This window comes from Labrus mixtus, chromosome 11 (assembly GCF_963584025.1).
Source record: "Labrus mixtus chromosome 11, fLabMix1.1, whole genome shotgun sequence".
NCBI classification, from domain to species: domain Eukaryota; kingdom Metazoa; phylum Chordata; class Actinopteri; order Labriformes; family Labridae; genus Labrus; species Labrus mixtus.
Window position 1 is genome coordinate 19,710,602 of NC_083622.1, and position 21,625 is coordinate 19,732,226.

At 40.7% G+C, this 21,625-nt stretch overlaps 2 protein-coding genes across 2 annotated transcripts; one reads left to right on the top strand and one right to left on the bottom strand.

The window, feature by feature from the left end:
• The first annotated feature begins 360 nt into the window (after positions 1–360).
• Positions 361–5,815, top strand: c11h1orf43 (chromosome 11 C1orf43 homolog). The gene is made up of 7 exons (XM_061050643.1): positions 361–648; positions 3,442–3,543; positions 3,633–3,741; positions 3,851–3,904; positions 4,008–4,165; positions 4,623–4,681; positions 4,806–5,815. The coding sequence occupies exons 1-7, from the start codon at positions 586–588 to the stop codon at positions 5,020–5,022; spliced, it is 762 nt and encodes a 253-aa protein (XP_060906626.1). The 5' UTR covers positions 361–585; the 3' UTR covers positions 5,023–5,815.
• A 141-nt stretch (positions 5,816–5,956) lies between these two features.
• tuft1a (tuftelin 1a) lies at positions 5,957–18,762 on the bottom strand. Its single transcript, XM_061050644.1, has 12 exons — positions 18,531–18,762; positions 11,296–11,373; positions 10,111–10,212; positions 9,924–10,010; positions 9,712–9,762; positions 9,502–9,588; positions 8,315–8,425; positions 7,982–8,205; positions 7,769–7,874; positions 7,580–7,663; positions 7,245–7,339; positions 5,957–6,967 (listed from the first exon to the last, which is right to left on the bottom strand). Exons 1-12 carry the CDS (start codon positions 18,588–18,590, stop codon positions 6,895–6,897), a joined length of 1,158 nt encoding a protein of 385 aa, XP_060906627.1. The 5' UTR covers positions 18,591–18,762; the 3' UTR covers positions 5,957–6,894.
• Positions 18,763–21,625: the final 2,863 nt, after the last annotated feature.

Genomic DNA, 21,625 nt, shown 5'->3' on the forward strand with positions numbered 1-21,625 from the left:
CTTACATTTTACACTCATATTAACATTTGTTTTCTATCTTAAAATAAAAAAGGCCTACAAACCAGGGCCCCCTACCTCCATTAGGGCCCTGGGTGTCAGTCTCACTTTTAGCCCCAAAATGATGACGTCAGTGACCCTCCTCATATTATTCTTAATCAATATGTAGGCTAACAAGTGAATGTGTTTCACTTGTTTTATTGTGTTCACAGGTCTTTATTATATTTAAATGAAACCTGTCTTCATCATTTGTTGATTTGTTTGTTATGTTTGTTAGTTGGGTGTAGCGTCGTGAAGACGTCATTGAACGGCAGAAGGCAGCAGAGGCCAAATAACGTCAGAGCCGACGTAACCCAGCCCCAGTCACGTGACTAACGCGGAAGACAACAAGCCAGCGAAATGTAACATCTAAGAGCACCTAACTTTTCTCCAGCTCTCTGTAGTCTGTCTGTCGTCTAACTTAAGTTAATGTGTTTTAAAAAACGGAGTCTTGAATTAAACTGCGTGGCTTTAAAAGTTGTTGGGCGTACTCTGAAGTGTTGTAGTCTACGTTAACGTCAGTAAGGTTAATGAACGCACAGTTTCAAAATGCGGAACGATTCTCTTCTCTCAAGCATAAACGTGGTGCTTGTGATGGCCTTCGGAAGTCTGGTGAGTCAGTTTTAATGTTATTGGTATGTCTAAGTCCAGTCACAGTTGAAAACAATCAACATGTCACTGTACTCTGGAATAAACAGAGATACAGTCACAGTAGTCTATGTTACACCCATAGGTTACACATGAACTTTTTTTTTTTTCCCCCCAAATATTTTTTAGAAAAAAAGTCTCAATTCAGAGTCACGGAAGCACAAGTGCAGAAAAATAAATCATCTTCTCAGTCATACAACCCACCCCCCCATAAGCGTGTTATGCTTATTACAAGCCTGCATTATGATCATGAACCTTCATAGGTTCATTATGATCAGCATACGTTTACAAACATTTCTCGATATAGCCTAATATTTAAATAATCTGACATTGGCATAGCAGAACAATACACATCAACCAATAATACCCATAGTTCAACTTGTGCGTGGTCTTAGATATAAACACAACACATTTTCTTTATATAGAACAGTAACAATTATAATTTACCTTCTTTCAATGTTAGATTGACAGTTTAGTGAAGTCAGACAGCAGGCCACATCTTTGTGTTTATTAAAATAACACTTTTTGTTTTAAGAATGCTTTGGAGGTTTGGGAAGCTGCTTCTTTTTCAATCGTTTTGTTATCTCATGTCAATAACATTTCCTAGAATACACTTGAACTGCACAGATTTTTTTATGTAAAAATCGAAATTCTTATCTTCTGAGATTTTAAATCAATTCATAACTTCCAAAAATGGAGCAGCAAGAAGTTCAGCCAGTCTCACAGATGACACTAATTCAAAAATAGACTTTGAATCCATGGATCCATGAATCCCGAATACTTTTGAATTGAAAATAGATTCTGAATTGAAATCGTGACCCCAAGAATCGAAATCGAATCGAATCTTGAGACACCCAAAGATTCCGAGCCCTACTATATGCCTTGATATCTTAATTTATATTTCTAAAAGTTGGGGAAAAACGTTTAGAAAATGTTTAAGTACCAAATGCTTAGTCTAGAATCCCATCACAACATCGCACCTTGTTCCCCAAAAAGTTGTTATGAAAGACTTTATATAACCGAGGAAGAAATGTTGGCCTGTTTGTTTTAATTGGATTTAAACTGCTCCAAATGTAATAAGTTCATGCGTTTATCCCTTATCCATGCTTCATCCTTCTACCAAATGTTCTGCAAACGGGTTGTTATTTGTCTGTGATCACCCCAACAATAAAAAAAATCTTCTTGGAAAAGATTACAGAGATAGGAGTAAAACACGTTTAAAAATCCCCCTTCTTGATTACAAATGTAATAAAATGAGCCCTGTTTTAAACCCAGAAATATGCATCAAAATGTTTACTTTAAATAATCCAATCATTTGAAAAGGTTATTGTTAGTCCATCCATCCATTTTCTTCCGCTTATCCGAGGTCGGGTCGCGGTGGTAGCAGGCGCAGTAAGTCAACCCAGACTTCCCTCTCCCCAGCAACGTTTTCCAGCTCCTCCTGGGGGATTCCGAGGCGTTCCCAGGCTAGACGGGATATATAATCCCTCCAGCGCATTCTGGGTCTGCCCCGGGGTCTCCTCCCAGTTGGCCGTGCCTGGAAAACCTCTAAAGGGAGGCGTCCAGGAGGCATCCTTAACAGATGCCCAAACCACCTCAACTGGCTCCTTTCAATGCGGAGGAGCAGCGGCTCTACTCCGAGCTCCCTCGAATGTCCGAGCTCCTCACCCTATCTCTAAAGCTGAGCCCAGCTACCCTCCGGGGGAAGCTCATTTCAGCCGCTTGTATCCGCAATATTATTCTTTCGGTCACTACCCATAGCTCACGACCATAAGTGAGGGTTGGAACGTAGATCGACTGGTAAATCGAGAGCTTTGCCTTCAGGCTCAGCTCCCTCTTCTCCACAACGGTCCAGCACAATGCCTGCATTACTGCTGACGCCGAGCCAATCCGTCTGTCGATCTCACGCTCCATCCTACCCTCACTCGTGAACAAGACCCCAAGATACTTGAACTCCTCCACTTGGGGGCAAGGACTCACTCCCCACCCGGAGAGAGCAATCCACCTTTTTCCGGCAGAGATGGTTCTCGGCCTCGTACTTGGAGGTGCTGACCCTGATCCCAGCCGCTTCGCACTCGGCTGCAAACCGCCCCGATGCCTGCTGGAGGTCCCAGCATGAGGAGGCCAACAAAACCACATCATCTGCAAAAAGCAGAGATGAAATTTTGAGGCCCCCGAACTGGAAACCCTCCTCCCCCCGGCTGCTCCTTGTCCATGAAGATCACAAACAGGACCGGTGACAAGGGGGAACCCTGGCGGAGGCCAACACGCACTGGGAACGTGTCTGACTTTGTGCCGAGGATGCGGACACACCATCCCACTTTGGTCATACAGGGACCGGATGGCTCGTACCAACGGCCCCGGGGCTCCATATTCCCGCAGTGCCCCCCACGTGATCCCCCGAGGGACACGGTCAAAAGCCTTCTCCAAATCCACAAAACACATGTAGACTGGATGGGCAAATTCCCATGCTCCCCCAAGAAGCCCTGCGAGGGTAAAGAGCTGGTCCACTGTCCCACGGCCGCGACGGTATCCACATTGTTCCTCCTGTATCCGAGGTTCGACAATCGGCCGGAGCCTCCTTTCCAGCACCCTAGAGTAAGCTTTCCCCGGAAGGCGGAGAAGTGTGATACCCCGATAATTGGAGCACACCATCCGGTCCCAAGTTTCATCTACATACTTATTTTATTAAGTTATGTTCATCATTGCCTGGTTACTACTCCTAAAAGAAGCTCTCAACTCTTGGCTGTCCTCTAGGTGTTTGTTTTGCTGTTCATCTTTGTCAAAAGACAAATTATGCGTTTTGCCATGAAGTCCCGCAGAGGACCACATGTTCCCCTCGGCCACAACGCTCCTAAGGTAATACACATACAACATAATGAGAAGTGTGATGCTGTTTCGTGTCCTGCTGATTCATAACACATGGTGGTCTTGTGTGTGTCCTGTAGGAGTTGAGGCAAAAAATTGAAGCCAAACTGAGCCAAGTTCAGAAAATCCACTTTGAGCCTCGTCTTATGTCTCCAGATGATGACCGGCTGAAGCACTGCGGACAGTCGGGTAAAAAGGGCACACAAAGGAACTTATACACACCAGTCCTAAAATATCCAGGTGATAACGTTCAATTTCAGAGCACATAAGAATCTGTGTGTTTGTGTGTGTGTTGCAGGTTCCTACGACTATCTGTACAGGATGAGAGCACTGGATGCCATCAGAGACACTGGTGAGCTTTTTTTTTCCACCACAGAGCCTTACTTGTTTTTTTTTTTTTTTTTGTCAACATGGTGGTAGCATTGACGGATGATTGTCATACTGTCTGTCATTAGATCTCCCTTTCCGTGAGCTTGGTGGGACGTCCACCGCTGTGACGGGTAAAAGACTACAGACCTGGCTTCTACAGCTGAAAAAATCACACTGCATGTTCAGAGAAAACCTCATCGACACAGTGCTGGACGGGTACAATAAAGCACGTCATGGGGCAGAGGTCAGTGTCTCTGTGTGTGGTAGTTAGCCAGAGATGAAGAGATGTCTTGTCATACTTAATACAATACATCTTTATGTAAGATATCAAAAACATTGAGTTTAGAGGTATGGAGAAAATCATTTAAGTGTGTTTTATTAACAGATGTAATATCGATGTATGTGGCCTGTAATGTGTTATTATGGAAACTGGTTTATATTGATAGATACAAGATACCATAGGAAACCTTCAGAGGTCTGGTCAAGTCCCTCTGTGATGAGTCAGAGCTGTTTTGGTGGAACAAGGGGGACCTATGCTACGCTGCTAGGCTCATGATTAAAATGTGATGACTGATAGTATCCTTATGATCAGTAAAGTTTTTGTCATACAGCCCATCCATCTGTGCACTGTATCTTTAAAAGCTGACATACTGTATGCACTGATGTTTAACTTTTTCTCCTGTTTTATTTTTTTATTTTAGACTTTTGGTGAAGCAGAATTTTTAGAATACCAGGAAGCTCTAACTGAACTGGCCTCTGCGTGAGTATAAACACAACCTCTCCTCACAGTGCTCCCTCACAGATTTTCCTTTTATCCCTAATCCTTTGATGGAATGTTAATTATGTACCCGGAACATTCTGTTTCCCTCTTGTTGTTTTTTTAGTGTCAAGTCTCACAGCAGCAGCGGCAGTTCTCCAAGCCGACACCACCAGTCTGCAGCCAAAGACTTGACCAGCAGCGCGGAGCTTACACGCTCCTCCTCCCCAACACAAACCACCTACCTCACATCCTCAGTGCAGCAGCGCAGCAAGCGACCCAGACACTTCCTGGAGCTGAAGAACTTTAAAGACAACTACAACACTCTGGACAGCTCGTTCTAAAAAAAAAAATCCATGAAGCCCGTCCTTAAGACAGGTCAAAGACAAGGAAGTGCTGCCAAGAATGTAAGTGCCTACCGTATTAACTGTCACTTTGGCCATTTAGTTTAGAGTGAGGCAATATAAACACTGCCTTTAAATACAAACACAAACTGCCTGATAGACAATAAAGTGCACATCAGACCACTGGTATAAGCCTCTTACCTAAGTGTAGCCTTTGCGTATGAACTCTGTATAAATGCATGTGTGAGTGCTTTAGAAAAATAGTCTATAATATGAAAGGTTGATTTGACCAAACCAGAGCTATAGAGCTATGCAATGATAAGACAATCAGTATTTATTACACACCTATGCACAATTGTTACTATTAACCAACTGTATTGAAAAAGATTATGTTTAAAAAAAAATAAAAAATTATTGGTTGCCCTGCACTGTTAATGTCACTTATGTTTACGTCTCTTAGTGCCTCTGCTGTTCATTCTCTACAACATGACAGCCCGTTCTTAGCCTTAAATGTTTGTTTTTTACAGAAGCCATACTGTACTTGATTAAAGGATTTTGGTGATTAGGTGCTTTTCTGATTTTATCAGTTCTCTCAGTGCAATGTGATTCAACAGTGCTCATACTGTAATTGTGCATTAATTTATCTGTATGTGAGGGGGAAGACTTTCTTTGTGACTGGTGTTGAAATGTGTGAACTGTTCATTTCATTTGGAGGTATTATTGGGCCTTGGTGTTTTAATTGTATGTGCCATTAATTGTAAGTAGCTTTTAAAATAAATGAATCCAGTCCAAATATTGTGCAGTTTTCTTATGTGGTCATTGTAATGGAGTCATTTCTAGGTTTCAGTGTCCAGCAGAGGGCGATGTTCTCTTCAAAATACAATTTAAAACTTGTAAATTCCGCTTGTAAGAAGCCAGAAGGCCTTCATTTCGTTTTTAAATCATTTATTCTGAGAGCCACAAATACAGATTACACACTTAAAAAAAAATGTCACACATCTGTCTAGTTTGTTTGTATAAATAAATACAAAGGAGAAAGTTGTTAGGAAGTAGTTAAAACATCAAGCATACATTAATATATACAAAACAAAATATGTTTTACAAGAAATATTAAGAACAAAAATGACACTTGAAGCAGATACGTTGAAATTTCTTCATTATTGCTGACACTTCTTTCTGCTTCCTCACAGTTTCATAAGGTGCCATAATGTTAAGGGCTTGAATGTAAAAACAGCTCTTTTCAGTGCATGTTTTCTACTTTCTATAGGCTACAGTCAGTATTTACATGCTCAAAGCAATTTACCATTCACTTAACAAAGTGAATGGAGTCATGGGTGAATGACTAATGAGTACAAAGATGCAGGAAGTAGGTCGACTTGTTAATGATTTTTTTTTTTACATGGAGTTTTAACTTAGTTAGCTTTGTTTGCTACATTCCTGAATATGGACTGACAATGTCCTAACCCACTTTGGCAAAACAAAGCGTCTGCACTATGCCCCATATTTTAGTCGCGATACAACGTCAATGTCGTAAACTGAAAGGTTATAAAAGCGATCAAAATAGGGCAGGACGAGAAAACAAAGTCATGCAGAACCCAGTATAACATGTAACATGTAACACGGTACACTCTGTGAATTTACTCTAAAGCTGACATAAATGCAAACACCATACAGTTTCCTTCAGGAGTGTTTGTGGTTTAGTGTAAGCGTTGATGTTTCTTGCAGTCTCAGAAACAGTTTCAGCTCTGAAGCCCCAAACATTCATGTGATAAGATGTGGTGCTGTTTGGTTTCAGTCTGTACTAAAAAAAAAATGTTTGGTGGTTCTGAACCCTTCTGGACACTTTCTTTGTGTTTCTTCTTCTCATTCACTTCATGACTTTATCTCGATGACTTTGATGAAAGGGAGCGGTTTGTTGGACGAGGAGGACGGCTTGAGCGGTTTGCTGAGGAGAGGAGAAGAAGAGAATTAGGTTTCTTTCATATGCTAGTATGTGTTTCTGTGTTTGTTTTACCAAAATTATTAAATGCAGGCTGAGATTCTCAACATCATTTCATTTACATTTGCTCCTCTGTTTATTTTAAAACACTAACCACTGTAATAAATGCAATAATTGTGACTCATGCATAAGCAAGAAAAGACCCTGCAGGACATGACTCTGTCAAGAGTTTGCTAAGTTTGCAGGTGCAAGAAATGTGAAGAGGGTGAGCATAATAAGTTACCTATAGACGATCTGGGGGTTGCGCTCTGATGATAGGTAGGAATTTGACCGTTGTCCTCCGAGGAAGTAGTCCATCTGGTCATGCATCTCTCGGTTCTGCACACACAGGAGGTCAGGAGTCAGTTCTCATGATAACCATTTAAAAAAAGCTAATATGGCTACCAGAAGAAAAGGGTTGCATCTCTCTTCTGTACATGTCTCTTCTCTCCCTGAATAGGTCATACTGCAGAGTATCTTTATCCCTTTTAAATTCACCCTTCATTCTTCATTCCACAGATAAAATAAAAATAAAAAAAATTTCACAGGAGAAGTAAAAAAAAAAAAAGCATCTCTCACCTCAGCCTCCAAGAAAGCCACTTTCTCCTCCAGCTCTTTGATCACACGGTCCCTTTCCTGAATCACCATGCGAGAGTTCTGGAGCTAAAGACAGAACAAACACAGTCAGGCAGTGAGATAACTCCTCTGCAAATATGAACGCTGAGACGAGGCGTTTGCTTTACTCAGTCCCACACATGTGCGTCTCACCTGCTCAATCATGTGTCTGACTTTCCTCTGCTGGCTTTTCAACATGTCATCCAGATGGTGGATCTTTTCTTTAAGAATGGCCACCTCCCTCTCCAGCTGCTCAGCCCTAAAAATACACACAGAGAATTATAACACACTAATCCTGAGTAGATTGTTTGACAGATGATTTATTGCTGTGTGTTTTTGTTTGTATGTTTAAATGTATAAACTAACCTTAGGTCTCCTTTCTGGCCTTCCTCTCTGATCTTGTGCAGCTCGCGCAGTTCCTCCTCACGGTTGCGGATGGCCTCTCGCAGGGTGGAGCTCTCCTGCTCCATTCCTCCCAGCAGTCTCTGCAGCTCATCTATGCGCAGGTCTTTCCTTATACATGCTTCTTCTGTTGTCTTTAACTTCTGCTCCTGGCTGCTCAGGTGCTCTTTCAGCCTGCTGCTTTCAACCTTTAGGAAACAGGGTGAAATGTATTTACTTAGTGGCTTTAACGCAGTGTAACACCACTTGTTGTGATGCAAAGAGAAAGTGAAAAAAGCAAGTGTCTCTGTATGTTACCTGAAACCTCTCTTTCTCCTCGTGGTGCTTCTTCTCTGCCTCCTGGAGCTGTGCATACATGCGCTTACTGACTTCCCTTAGCTTGGCTCTCTCTGCTTCGTCATCTGCTTCCTAACAGAGAGAATATGAAGGGTTGGATCAGCAAATGGATACGGCAATATCCTGGAGAGTCAGATTAAGTGTCCAGATCCGAATCCCATTGGGAATGTTAAACTGAACAAAAAGGGGAGTTCACTCATTCTCCAGCTTGTCCAGATGTCAAAATATGACAGTCATGGCTTTAACTGTCGCCAAAGTGTCCATACTCCTTGCATGAATGGGTGAAAACAATTATATATTTGTAATGAATTGTTAGCAATTCGTAGAAATCATTTTTTTGTCGATTTGGAACGAAACCCTGACAGCCGTTAATCAGTGTCAAAAAGCTTCACCCACCTTGATTTACTGTTTAAAACAATAAAACTCCAAGATTTATTAAATGACATTGTACACAGGTTTACTAAGAAACAACTATTTTACAATGAATGGTGGTTAAATACATGGATAAATGGTTTTACGCTGATGTAATTTGTCGTCTTGTTTAAGTTTCGAATGAGCTCAGTGGTTTTGGCTGTGGCAAAGAAAACAGGCGTGTGTGTGTGTGTGTGTGTGCGTCACTGGATCAGTTTCCCTCCTTATTTGTGCAAATCCTCCGTATGAGCAAGCCATAGTGTGACTCACAAATAATTTGACCAATTAAAACAACAAAAAAAGTGGTGCCAGGCCCGTTTTGTTTGTACACAAACATGAGTGACATGTAAACAGTAGTAGAGGTTGCTAAAGGTGCTCAGCGATACAGCGAATAAAGGAGAGCCATCTGTGGAATGCTGGCAACAATAAGAAGGGCCTGAATACAACAACACATTTGAGGAGAGGAACAGCATGTGCTGGAACAGCTTTCACACACATTTTCATACACCCGGGGGGTGCTGTAAGCATATTTACTCATTTTAATCCATTCTTTTTCTGCTTTATCACATTTCCCTCTTTAACTTCACTTCTCTTTCTCTTTGTTTGCCCTTGGGTGGTGACCGCTCTGCATGACAACACGCATCTAACTTCTGCACGTCAGATTTTTAAAGAGTTTCAGATTACAGACAGTTTAATACAACTTTCAAGAGAGGCTGTGCACGTGAGAGTCTGCTCACCTGTCCATCAGCTTTAGCTCCACCCTTGGAGGTAGAAAAGCCGCTCTTCTTGAAGGGAATGCCAACTTTCCAGCCGTTTGTGTGCGGCTGGGAAGAGAAAAGGAGGAAGTGAGAAAGGAAGCAGTGAAAGATGCAGCTGTAGATACGTGGAGAAAATGCCATTGAGCACACAGGATGTGATATTAGCAGAGCAGCTGAAAATAGACCTACCTTGCTTTTGGCTGCCATCTGCTCCCTCAGCGTCTTCAGGCAGTACCTCACCTGTTTGAAATCCACACATGTCGTGAGATACTTTTTGTATGAAATGTATCAGAGAATGTTGAAAGATAGAAGTGTGGAAGAGGCACAGGCAAATTTACATGATGCTAACATGCAAATTGTTACATAATCCAGAGCCTGCTGTGTGTGTTTTTAGTGCTGACCTCTTGGATCTGTGAAACTTCATCTGACAGCATCTTCAGGCTCTGCTGGTGCTTCTGTTGCTCCTGATTGCGTGCCTCTAAATAAACCTGGCAAAGGCAGAGACACGGATGTTAAACACAAACATGCCTAATCACAAAACAAATATTCACCATTTCGTTCCTTCTCAAATTACAGTGCCACACCCACCTTGATTACCTCCACCTGCTCCTCTGTAGATTTGACGGGTTCGGGGGTCAGAGAGGTCCTGTCGACGGCCGGCTGCACCAGTGCAAATGCTCGTCCGACGGGCTGGAGATAAAAGAGAAAGAGGAGTCTGTTAGTGTTTCATTCTGTGTGAATATGGATGGATGGGTGTGTTACATTTCCAAACCGCATACGCAATTGGGTGAAGTCACTGTGTTTTGCTGGCGCTAGAGGAAGAGTTGCAGCACGTTTCTGATGAAGATTGCACAACTTTTGGAAAGACAGCCTGGAGCACTTCCTCTAATTATTATTATGAAACATCTGAAAAATATCAGGAACGTCTGATATGAATGATGCAGTTTAACTCTCTCGTATATGCAGTATACTCTTTTTTTCTTCTCAGTCTGTTCCTGATCAAATTATTGCTGTGAGCGTGTGACTGACTGCAAGTCTCTATAATGACCAGGCAGAAACATTTGGCTGTAATCACCATGGAGACTGACCAATAAACATCTGGTGCTACTTTGGAAGTGGTAGTCAGACTTGGTGAAAAGCAAAAGGAGAAAGAGAGAGAGACACACACATAAATAAGAAGGCAGGGAGATGTTATGTAACTCTGCAGCTCTGGTGGTCTCTTTTTTTTCCCGTAACTTTGGCGCTGGTTTTGCTTGAACAATGGCTGTCTTGAGACAATCTGAGTGGCTTTGCGTGGGTACGAAGCTCATGAAAAACTGATGGCAGCTATGGCATGTTTACAAGCAAATTTTATTTCTGTACAGTTCCGTGTGTAGGAATGTGGCACTGCATGTTGCGTGACTGCACTTGATATGAGCCAATAACTCAGGTTGATTAAGGAGATTCACTATCCAAACTTTCAGATCTATTTATGGCCAGATGATGAGGACCTGCACTTTTTTTCTTTATTTAATTTCCCCCCTCCAAGTAAGCTCTTCATCCTCATGTCTTATACAAATCCAACCCAGTATTTCCATTAAAGCTGAAAAGTCGTCCTGAATCTGATTACATAATATCCACTCTCAAGAATCCAAACTACATATTTAATCGTGAATATTATTTCAAGCGACTTTCCACAGATTCTCTTTTTAAAGATTCTGATTCCTAGGACCAGCACTGGTGTTACACTCCAACTCACTACCCAAGTTATCAGGTGCAGGAAGTTCTTCTTACCTTGTCCCTGTGCTGGACTGTGCTCCTCTCTGCCGGGCTCTGGTTGTGAAGTGTGAGCCTCAGTCGCCTGCAGCCGTCCTGGAAAAAAGGCAACCAAGAAATGAGACGATGAAGTGAATCCCACAAAGAGACCGTTATGTGATGGAGTGGAAGATCGAGAACTATTTTGAGGAGGAGAGGGGAAAAAAGAGGAGGAGAGACTGAGTCATGCTCACTAAATGAAACAGAGCAGGAGGGAGAGAAGAGGGAGGTGTGGAGGGGTATCCAGTAAGAGAGTGGGGTACGAGCGTCAGAGAGAAAGTTTTAAGTTCTTCACAGCTGCTCAGAGACAGATTGTTTGATTTAAATTGTGTGCTATGGACGTCAGAGGGACTTTAGGCGGAAACACTCCAGGCGCTCACAGCCAATGGGAAGAGGTGCCTGGATTTCTGGGAAAGCGGACAGATAATGTAATGTCAAACAAGACAGAACATCACCATGGAAACAAAAGCTCACAGTAGCCATAAACAATCTGGCACTCGAAAGTGAGGAGCATGTCAGAAAACAAGACACACGCAGACGCAACACTCGACTAAAACTCTTTAAAACGAGACACAAAGAGAAACTCCCCAGTTTTTTTCTTGTGTTCTAAGGGGAGAAGTCACTTTAACAGGAAACGTCTGGAGTGGGATGTGACTGTGTGGGTGTGCGCCGCCCGCCATAGGGAAACCCCCCTTATAAGTGATCCCCATCCAGCCTGTGTGTTTGTGTGCGTTCAAGTATGCGGATGTGAGGGAGGAGGTCCGAGACATTATACAACATCTTGTTCTGTGTAATTTCCAGTGAGTCCTCTCTGCGTCTCAACTCATGTCAACCCTGAGACACAACATGCATCAAAACAATGTCTGCGATGCACTACTGCAGTTAAAAAGTACAAACACAAACACACACATGCAAGCAATTACAAAGAATGCAAACACACCCACATTATTTAATTTATTGCTCATTTATAGCATTGATATAACAGGTTAAACAGTAACAGATTGTGCTGTGGAATTTGGCAAGCCATCTTAACTGTGTGTGTGTCTCTGTATGTAAGCAAAGTGGTGGAGGGCTTATCCCTATTAGGCCTCCATATTTTCCTCCTCTGTTTTCTCTTGATACATAACCTTCATCACAAAAGGCTATGCCGCTCTATATTACCTTGTATGTCCTGTTAGGACTATCAAAGGCAATGTAGAGACAGCTGACCAAACAACTTCATGTCAAGGTCTATTAAGTAGCTCTGATGAAGCTTTTGTGCACATCATATGATTTTTGATTGCAGATGAAGTTCACCGGTTGTTGAGGAAAAATATGTTTAAATTTAATTCTGGACAAATATGACATCAAGTGCTTGGAAAAATAGCTAGTTTGAGCCTCTACAATCACGTAATATCATTGAAAAGGGAGTTTTGGTCATGTAAAAAATACACCAAATTTGAGTATAAATTTGTGCAGATTTGCTTTTTCTTGAGTCTTAATTTTTAATCTTTAAAGCTCTGGTGAGTCATTTTTAGGTGGTCATGAAAACAGACTGAAATGAATGTTAATGCCTCTTTATTAGCTACAAAAGCCACCGAGACAGGACTGATCATTTCTTAAAGCCTCTGTTCTCACACACCTTAGTGATTGACTAGACCCCGTCTCAGGAATATGTGGGTGTGGTCAAGCTTGCTTGACCGACAGATCCACTATCCTGTTCATTTTGAAGAAACCGTTTGGGAAGAAGGACTTGATGACCTCTTATCATACGTGTTAGTGCTTGGAATTTATTACATAATAAATTCTCACCACAGATCCACTTTTTTACAACCTGTGTTGGTCTAATCAGCCAAAATGATTAAAAACATGACTGTATGATGTGCAGTGGCTTTAAATCGTATTTTTTTTTTTTAAACTTACTATTAGGATTAACTTTGGGAGTCAGAAACCGGCAGAGAGTAATAAGGATCTCTGTATAGTTATTAGTCCTATTTTGGTCAGTAATGTGTAGTTTGTAGTTCTGCTGGGTTTGTTTGTAGTCATTTTGTTCTCTATGTTGTAGTTTGGACTGTTTGTGGTGTTGTTGTTGATCTTTTTTTAGTTGTTTTGAATCTGTTTCCTTTCATCTGATTACTTGTTGAGCAGTGGCCGAAATGTTTCTGTAGAATTAAGAGCCATAACAGATAAGTATCAAATTTGCCGTTGGATTTCTTTGTTTATTCGTTCTCAGAATACTTTCTGATCTTTTGTCTAAACTTTGGAGATAAGACTGATATCAGATGAAATGAACAGCACGCTACCTGAACAGCCTGAACAGAATCAAAGATTCTCAATGAGTGATACATTTAACTGTTTAAATAAAGCAGGATGAGATTTGAAGAAAACAGGTCTCACACGTGTACAGGACACAAACAGCTTTGTGGACAGTGGGCTTTAAGTTGACTGTTGAGAACCTTAAAGAATGTTTGGCTCAAGAACAACTTGTTTTAATGAACAGATTCATGGATAATGAAAACACTTGCATCCCAATTTCACTATGTGTTTGCAGTTTACAGAGTGGCAATCGAAGTGACAAAAGAAGGGGACTATTAATGTTATCTCCCTGTGTTGCTGATATGCAGAATGATCCGGCTTTGATGTTAGCCAGACAGGGGCTATGAACCGGTTTGTGTTGTGTAATGTCCAGATAAAGAGCTGAGAGGTTATAAAAGGTATTTTCTATAGACAACAGAAAGTGTGTATGTTTCAGCTTAGTATCTGTTCAGGTAGTAAAGCAGCAGAGGGGCTATTAGAGAGGGACAGAGGGCAACGAGAACAATGAAAAAGTCAGAGGAAATATCGTAAAAGCTGTGGTGGTGGTCCAACTATGTCAAATTAAAACTCAGGGAAACGAAAGCAAAAAATTCCCCTCTTGGTTCACATGCCTTCTTCTCATATTACAACTGAAAGCTCTAATAGGGATAGGGGGAGGAAAAGTGAGGAGGAGGAGGAGGAGGAGAGAAAAAAGGGTAACAGAGAGAGTATGTGAAGAAGGAATTCATCATTATTCAACTTTTCCAGCCCTTTAGGGACAACCAAACAAAGGCTCAGCTAATCCTCACTCTCCAGTCCACTATTTACACACATGTCCCTCTACCTGCTTTCTCTTTATATCCACACACACACACACACACACACACACACACACACAATAACCTGTAATACTAGACTTCCCGAGAACATGGACAAAGGGACCATTTGGATGTGATCACGGACGGTGACGTCTACCTGCACATGTACGCAGCCTTTCACACGCTGGACAAAAAACACACATGGATACACACAGTTTCCAAAGGTACACACTACCTTTCTAACAGAGCAGAAACCTGAAACTATAAGCTCACACACACACACACACACACACACACAGCGGTCACACTGCTGGCTGCTCTGACAAAAGATCACGCTGGTATATTGCCAAGCTAAAAGGCTTTTAGGGAATGAAGACGCTTTTGTTTTGGGCTCTGGCATCAGGAGGTCTGTACATCATTTCGCTTAAATTAGCCAGGAAGTGACCAGCAAGCTGGGAATGTTGTTGATAAACAAGTTGATTTTAGGGAGGAGGAGGAGGAGGGTAAAATGTCACTCAGAGCTCTGTGACACAAGAAATGTTCCCAAGAAATAGTTAGGATGTTTTTAATCTCAGGTAGCAGCATTGATTAAATAGTAAAACATATGCGCTCATGCCTCCAGGTGTATTACCTGCATGCCACGTGCATGAACGTGTGTTTTTCTGTTTCAATAAATCACTCTAACCCTCTTGTGCTCTGCTTTCTCTATTACCTGCAGCACAGATGTCACTTTTGACTCGTGTCCAGCTGCTTTAAAAACCTCAGCCTCTCAGGCAACAGGTGGTGGCTGATAAAACCAATGGAATTCTCTCAGTGCTCTACCTCTGTTTCAGTACTTTGAGTCTGCACTCATGTAAGGAAAAACATGGTCAAGATGATTGTTGTTTTTTTAATAAGCTTTTTCTTCTACCAGCTTCAATGGTCAATAAGTTGCATTGACATACAGTACACAGCCGTACCAGAACTTTGCTAAAATAAAACACAGTCTTGTCTCCAAAGTTTACACTAAGATCAGGAAGTATTTTGAGAAAGAATAAACAAAGACATCCAACGCCAACTTTGAGACTTATCTGTTATGGCTCTTAATTCTACAGAGACATTTTGGCCACTGCTCAACAAGTAATCAGATGAAAAGGATTCAAAACAACTAAAAAAGATCAACAACCCCACAAACAGACCAAACTACAACAGAGAGAACAAAAATGACTACAAACAAAAATAGGACTAATAACTACACAGAGAGACCCATATAACCGAATGGACATAATCTGAGGCACAAACAACAATTGTACAGTTCTTTCAAAGAAACAGCGTTTTGTTTTGGACACTTAATTGTTATTTGACTGAATATCACATCAGCATAAAGTCCGCACAGGCTCATCATGTTAAATCTGCACGACCTCCATACAGACCCTGCAGCACCTTGACAGATAAATGCTGCGCGACACAGGTTTCCTCTATTTTTTCAAGTCTTATTTTAATCAATGACTTTAATTGTATGGAGGTTTGATTTTTATTCTTTCATTTGTAGTTAAATGAACATTTTTTATGGAGGTCTAATTTAGATTTGTATGGGTTCCCTCTTAAAGTTTTATACCAGTTAAAGAGACACCAAAGACTACAAAGACACGCAGAATGACTACAAAGTGACGCAGAATGTGTACAAGCAACTAAATAGAGGGTTGGGGTTTATTTACATGTCGCCCTTGCTCTCAATGTTAGGATTTTCTAGCGTCCTTTAATACATAAAAGACTTCATGGTTTTATTACATACAGGCCATACTTTTATTGAGGAAAGATTTCACTTTGGATTCTGGGTAATTTGGGACATTAGCAGATTAAGTAACTGTCAGTCGCAGTCCTAGTTTGATGTATACTGTAATGTGTCTTGAGGTTATATCCTTAGTACCTAAATTGTAATCCCTGGTTTATGACTCTCAGGCTTAACCTTTCAGTCAGTCATTCTTTTATAGTCTCTTATTTACAGGAGGACTTCTCCGGAGATTCTCCCGACCTAGCCGTTCACATATGCTCCTCACAGCAGCGGACTTTCCCTTTAGGTTAAGTTTGAGGTAATACAATTACTCTTTAACGAGATGAAACGAGCCGAGGTGTGATGTTTGGGTAAAGGATTTGGGTGTGTGTTACCATCATGTGAGAAACTTAGCAGGTTAACACTGCAGGTAAACAGATCAGACCAGGAAACACGGATCTGACTCCTGACATGAAAGCTAACATCAGGACAGAACCAACAGTGCTAGAGAACACTAAACACATTTTACTGTCTATCATATAAATAGGTTTGTTTTTCCTTATCTGTGTTGCGTGCAAATCAGGCGTGCCTTCTCACATTCCAGTTGTGACTCTAAACACACAGCCTACATCTATGGGTCATATTTGGCACATTCCCAGTGAGTAACGTCAGACACTCCTGACTGAGACGCTAACAGAGGATGAGGACAGATGGAGGGAATGTGCTCAGTCGCAGAAACCAGGGAAAATAAACGACTTGAGGGATAATTGAAGCATTATTCAAAATGAGCCCTGATGGAAACACACAGACAAAACACTCTCAACCCGCTGAGTTTTATGGGAGGAGATATTGTGACGTTTCAAGACTGTTGAAATAATAGCAGATTTTTTAAAAACTGTTTCATGGTCAGGCCTTGGAGTTCCTGCAGTTCAGATCATATCATTTCAGTTCCAGGAATTACACTTAGCAAGAAAATATGAAATAACTCTGAAGGCCTTTCTCTGCTACATTGGTCACATTCCCTCTCCTCCCGTATCTTACACTGTAAAAATGTCCCTGATTAACAGTAAAGGGTGTCATATTTTGTAAATGAGCCATAACCAAATGTTACATGTGAAGGTGAAACACCTCTTCTGCTTTATTTAGTCTGATCTTGATTAACCGTATAATTATGTAAATCCTGTAGCTGGGTGACTATTTGACTATTGAATGAGACTCTGATGAAGATGAATTTTCTCTCTGTATGCAGCTGACGCAATGTGCCATGTTTAAACGTAATGTTAAACGTTAACGATAAGTTAAACAGAGACAAACTTGAAGTATCAAATATTGCTTAATGGCACTTTAAGCACTTTAGGCACTTTCCTGAGCACAAATAATCAGTTTTATAACGTGTGTGTGTGTGTGTGTGTGTGTGTGGGGGGGGAGCTGCCCTTTCTAAACCTTGACCTGTGTGGCACTTGGAGCTACAGTTACATAACAATAACTGATATCAATCTGAGTCTAGTCTATTGACACAAATGTAAAGCCTTCTTTCGAATTCTCCCCTGATCATTTAGAATAAGATCTACTTAATATAAGATGTACTTTATATAAATAATCATACATGAGGCTGTTCACCGTCCTTCTTTAGCATTATAATCTGATATGAGCTTAATGTACCTGTGCTGTTGAACTCAGCAGGAGGCTGCTGATAAGGGGAAAGTGTCATGTTGCTCTGCAACCTCATAAAACCTCAGAGCAGGTTAACAGTTTGCTTTTTCAGGCAGAGTAAATGATTAAACCCTTAGCTGCTCTTCTTATTATTCAGTATCTACCAGGGGATGAGCTGCATATCAAGGAAGTCGGATGTCTAATCCTGTTTCACAAACATTTACATGCACAGGTGGTGCACATAATACACAAGAGGAGCTTCTACAGGTTTGCATCGTGAGCTGCATTCACTGCCTGTCACAGTTGCAACAGTAAGCCCTTAAATGATGCTGACACAAGCACCTGTGACAGGCACAGAGAAGACAACTTCTCAGCTGCTGCCGGTGTTATCTGTGTGGTGGGACTTTGCCTCAGAGGCTACTTTCATTGATAAATACACCACTACGAGAAGATGATTCCAAACAATCAGTGAGAAAGTCGCAACAATCACAGAAGCAGGTACACATAACTCAGCAGTCCTGTTCAAAGGAACTGAAACATATTAAAACGTTAAAAGGACCACCAAATCCAGAAATTAACCGTGTGAAAATAATGCCTTTATTTATCCCACAATGCATATGAACAGGAAGTAAACACACGTAGGCTCTAATTAATTTTTCTCAAGTAGACAAAAGTAAGACATCAGAAAAAGATGTGAATCATTTCAAGTAACTTACCCCATATTCTTGACTTCTAATGTCCTCAAACGTGCACAGACTTCTCGTCACTCCGTTCATCTTTTCAAGAAATATAATAAATACTCTAACAAGAAACAAATAAATAAAGACTTCACTCGAACTACAGGAATGTTCCTCCGTTAAATAACTGCTGCCGCTCTTAAATCTCTTTATTCTTGTCCTTCAGGCCGGTGTGTTCACGCGCCTTCTCCCTCCTCTCAACATAATGCAAGAACTTTTCTGACGTCACTGTAGGCGTGAACGACGAAACCCAGCCCCTCCCACAAAACAGGGTTGAAACAGCCTAATAGGGAAACTGTGGAAACAGGGAATATCAGTAAGGGGAGTGTTATAAATGGCTGCTGGAGAAACCTGCTGCTGGAACATAATGATCCAGAAACCTTATTAATAGTTATCACATGGCTGTGTGGTTTTCAGAGACCTTGTAAGGTCGAAACACTAAAGTGTAACTACCTAGGACTATGGTAGACTCCGGCATCACACGCCTCAGTTTACTAATACATTATTAATCAAAATAGTTTTATCCCTGACTGAGCATGTTCAAGTGGCTGCTTAGAGCTTACAAAGCATCGGAAAACTATTTCAGTGATTTAAGACATCCACATGTAATTAGCATTTACTTTTATTCTATTTATTCTATTAATAAAGTTATTTCTATTTTTTTTTTTTAAATCCCAAATATTGTACTCCTCATTTACAAAGGTGTAATTTATGATCTACTTTGTCTACCTGGAATGACATGCAGGGCGCAGCTTTTATTTATTTCCATAAAACTATGGAAATAAACTATAACTATAATTTGCACAGGAGATAAGTCATCTACCACACTGGACACCAAGCCACTCTTTGTTTTGCCAAAGTTGCACTGTGGTGAATACAACACATACTTTTCTGTCCAGTCTGTACTTATTAACAATGTCACTACAACAAGGACAATGCGACTTCAACAAAAAAGTTCAGACTTGGTCATTGTGACCTTTAGAGTCAAGCTAGGTGCATTCACACAGGCAAAATTCACCTCAAGAGTTTTTAAAAACTAAACCCCACAGACACGGTTTGTCTCACACTCTCAATTTGTATTCATAAAATGTATCAACAAAACTTAAAAAAAAAAATTGCAAGTTGATTTTCACATCACAGGAAGATACATGGAAACCAGTTAAATATAGTGAAACGTGAAGAAAAAAAACTCCATAGTGAGCTTTGAAAAGTGTGCCCTACACACTTAGACATGTGGTTTTCAGTGATATGGACGTTTTATCTTTCTATTTCAAGGGTTTATACAATATTTATGTCACACATGACACAGTATTTATATCCAGAACAGACAAAGAGGAACAAGATGATAAAGCACAACTAACTTGGTGAGAGTTTCTCTGCTGGTATTTCGCCCATTTCAGGGACAGCTAATCCCGGTCGGCACAGACCTCGGATAAAGACTTTAATGGCATTAAAGCATACAACAGCTCGCTGTGGAATAAAGAGGATGATGTTAAATGAATGTGAAGCAGGACCTGAAACACACCTCCACACACACACACACACACACACACACACACACACACCTCCACACACACACACACACACACACACACACACACACACACACACACACACACACACACACACACACACACTCACACAAACAGAGAGATGCTTTATTTCTTTGATGGTTGATTTCTCTTTGGGAATGTCACTATTCCACATGAACACATCCATAAAACAAACACGCCTTAACTGTACTACGGTATGTCATCATTGTCTCTCGTACTGATCCATAATATGAGCCATAATAGTGTGTTTACATCACACTTGCGACCACACTCAAACACACACTGATCCACAGATCAGACAGCAGACAGTATGAGACATGTTTTCACACTTCAGTGTGTGAGATAATGATGTGAGTCAGGACGCTGCTATTCAGTATTTGTCAGGCAGTATTCTGAGTTTTAACACCTTGTTGGAGGATTAGTTTACCTGGATAGGCCGTCTCTTGCACTCTGTTATGTCAGGCCTAAGAAATATCCCAGGGTGCACTGAGGAGGAAGAGTCTGAAAAGTGTGCCAGGCAAATAGTATTTGTTGTGTGTTTAAGAATAAGAATCAGAGATACTTTATTAATCCCAGAGGGAAATTTTGTAAGAAGGAGATTCATACATTTACTACCAACTAAATGCACAGAAAACATATAATGTCTTTCCATTTATATGTATTATCTTAATAATGTCATGTTGATGATTTGTATTAAATGTGTTATTTATAAAGTGTTGAACATCGTTCCTGTCAATAAAAGGAGCAAGCATCTCTTTACACATATTTTCTCAACTTTGACTTTAACTGTTATTTGGAAACAAGTAATAGAGGATAATAATCTATACATCTGTGTTTATCAGGTGAACATTTTTTTTTACTTCTTCTTCTTCAAAACAAAAAAAGTTGATACCGACCAAACAGCAAGTAAATTCTTAACCACATATTTTTAGAGATAAGGATACAGAAGTGTTTTAAATGCTTTTGGACCATTAAAAGGTCTAAAAATAAGTCAGATGACCTGGACAACAACCCTGAAAACCAGAAAGAAAACACAAGACAGGAAAGAAACGGAAAAGGATGATGTTTTAGTCATTTGGGTACACTGAGGTTAAAAGTGCACAAATGTGACACACACAGTGAGTGTGTGCTGATACAATGACACTTGAACTGTGCTTCTCTATTTAAGCAACATGAACTTTATAGGAGGGTCACTTTTTTTTAAATCATTTCTACTCCTTATTCTCATCAGAGCCCTGCCTATCCTTTGAGGAAACTGAGGTCATGCATTTAAAATTACTCCTGTGAATGTGGTTTGTCAAACTGTACACAGGGGTTTGCATTTCACAGATAAAAACACATACTCGTTTTATTATATTATTTAAGTATATTATTCTGTTCCTATTATGTGGCAGAGAGAGAATAATCCTGAAACAGTTCAGCTCACCTTATCAGTAGTGGTTATTTCCAAGAAGAACTTCCCGGTAAGAACTTTTATTTGAAGTGAAAGTCTTAGAGAAAATAATTTCACAAACAAAGATA

What these genes read in the sequence shown, in the direction of transcription:
- c11h1orf43 (XM_061050643.1), top strand. Translation starts at nt 586, where the DNA reads ATGCGGAACGATTCTCTTCTCTCAAGCATAAACGTGGTGCTTGTGATG. An exon ending in TGATGGCCTTCGGAAGTCTG is followed by an intron (nt 649 to 3,441) that starts GTGAGTCAGTTT and finishes GCTGTCCTCTAG; the next exon opens with GTGTTTGTTTTGCTGTTCAT. An exon ending in GGATGCCATCAGAGACACTG is followed by an intron (nt 3,905 to 4,007) that starts GTGAGCTTTTTT and finishes GTCTGTCATTAG; the next exon opens with ATCTCCCTTTCCGTGAGCTT.
- tuft1a (XM_061050644.1), bottom strand. Translation starts at nt 18,590, where the DNA reads ATGAACGGAGTGACGAGAAGTCTGTGCACGTTTGAGGACATTAGAAGT. An exon ending in CAGTCCAGCACAGGGACAAG is followed by an intron (nt 10,213 to 11,295) that starts GTAAGAAGAACT and finishes TTTTATCTCCAG; the next exon opens with CCCGTCGGACGAGCATTTGC. An exon ending in TCAGACACATGATTGAGCAG is followed by an intron (nt 7,664 to 7,768) that starts GTGAGACGCACA and finishes TTCTGTCTTTAG; the next exon opens with CTCCAGAACTCTCGCATGGT.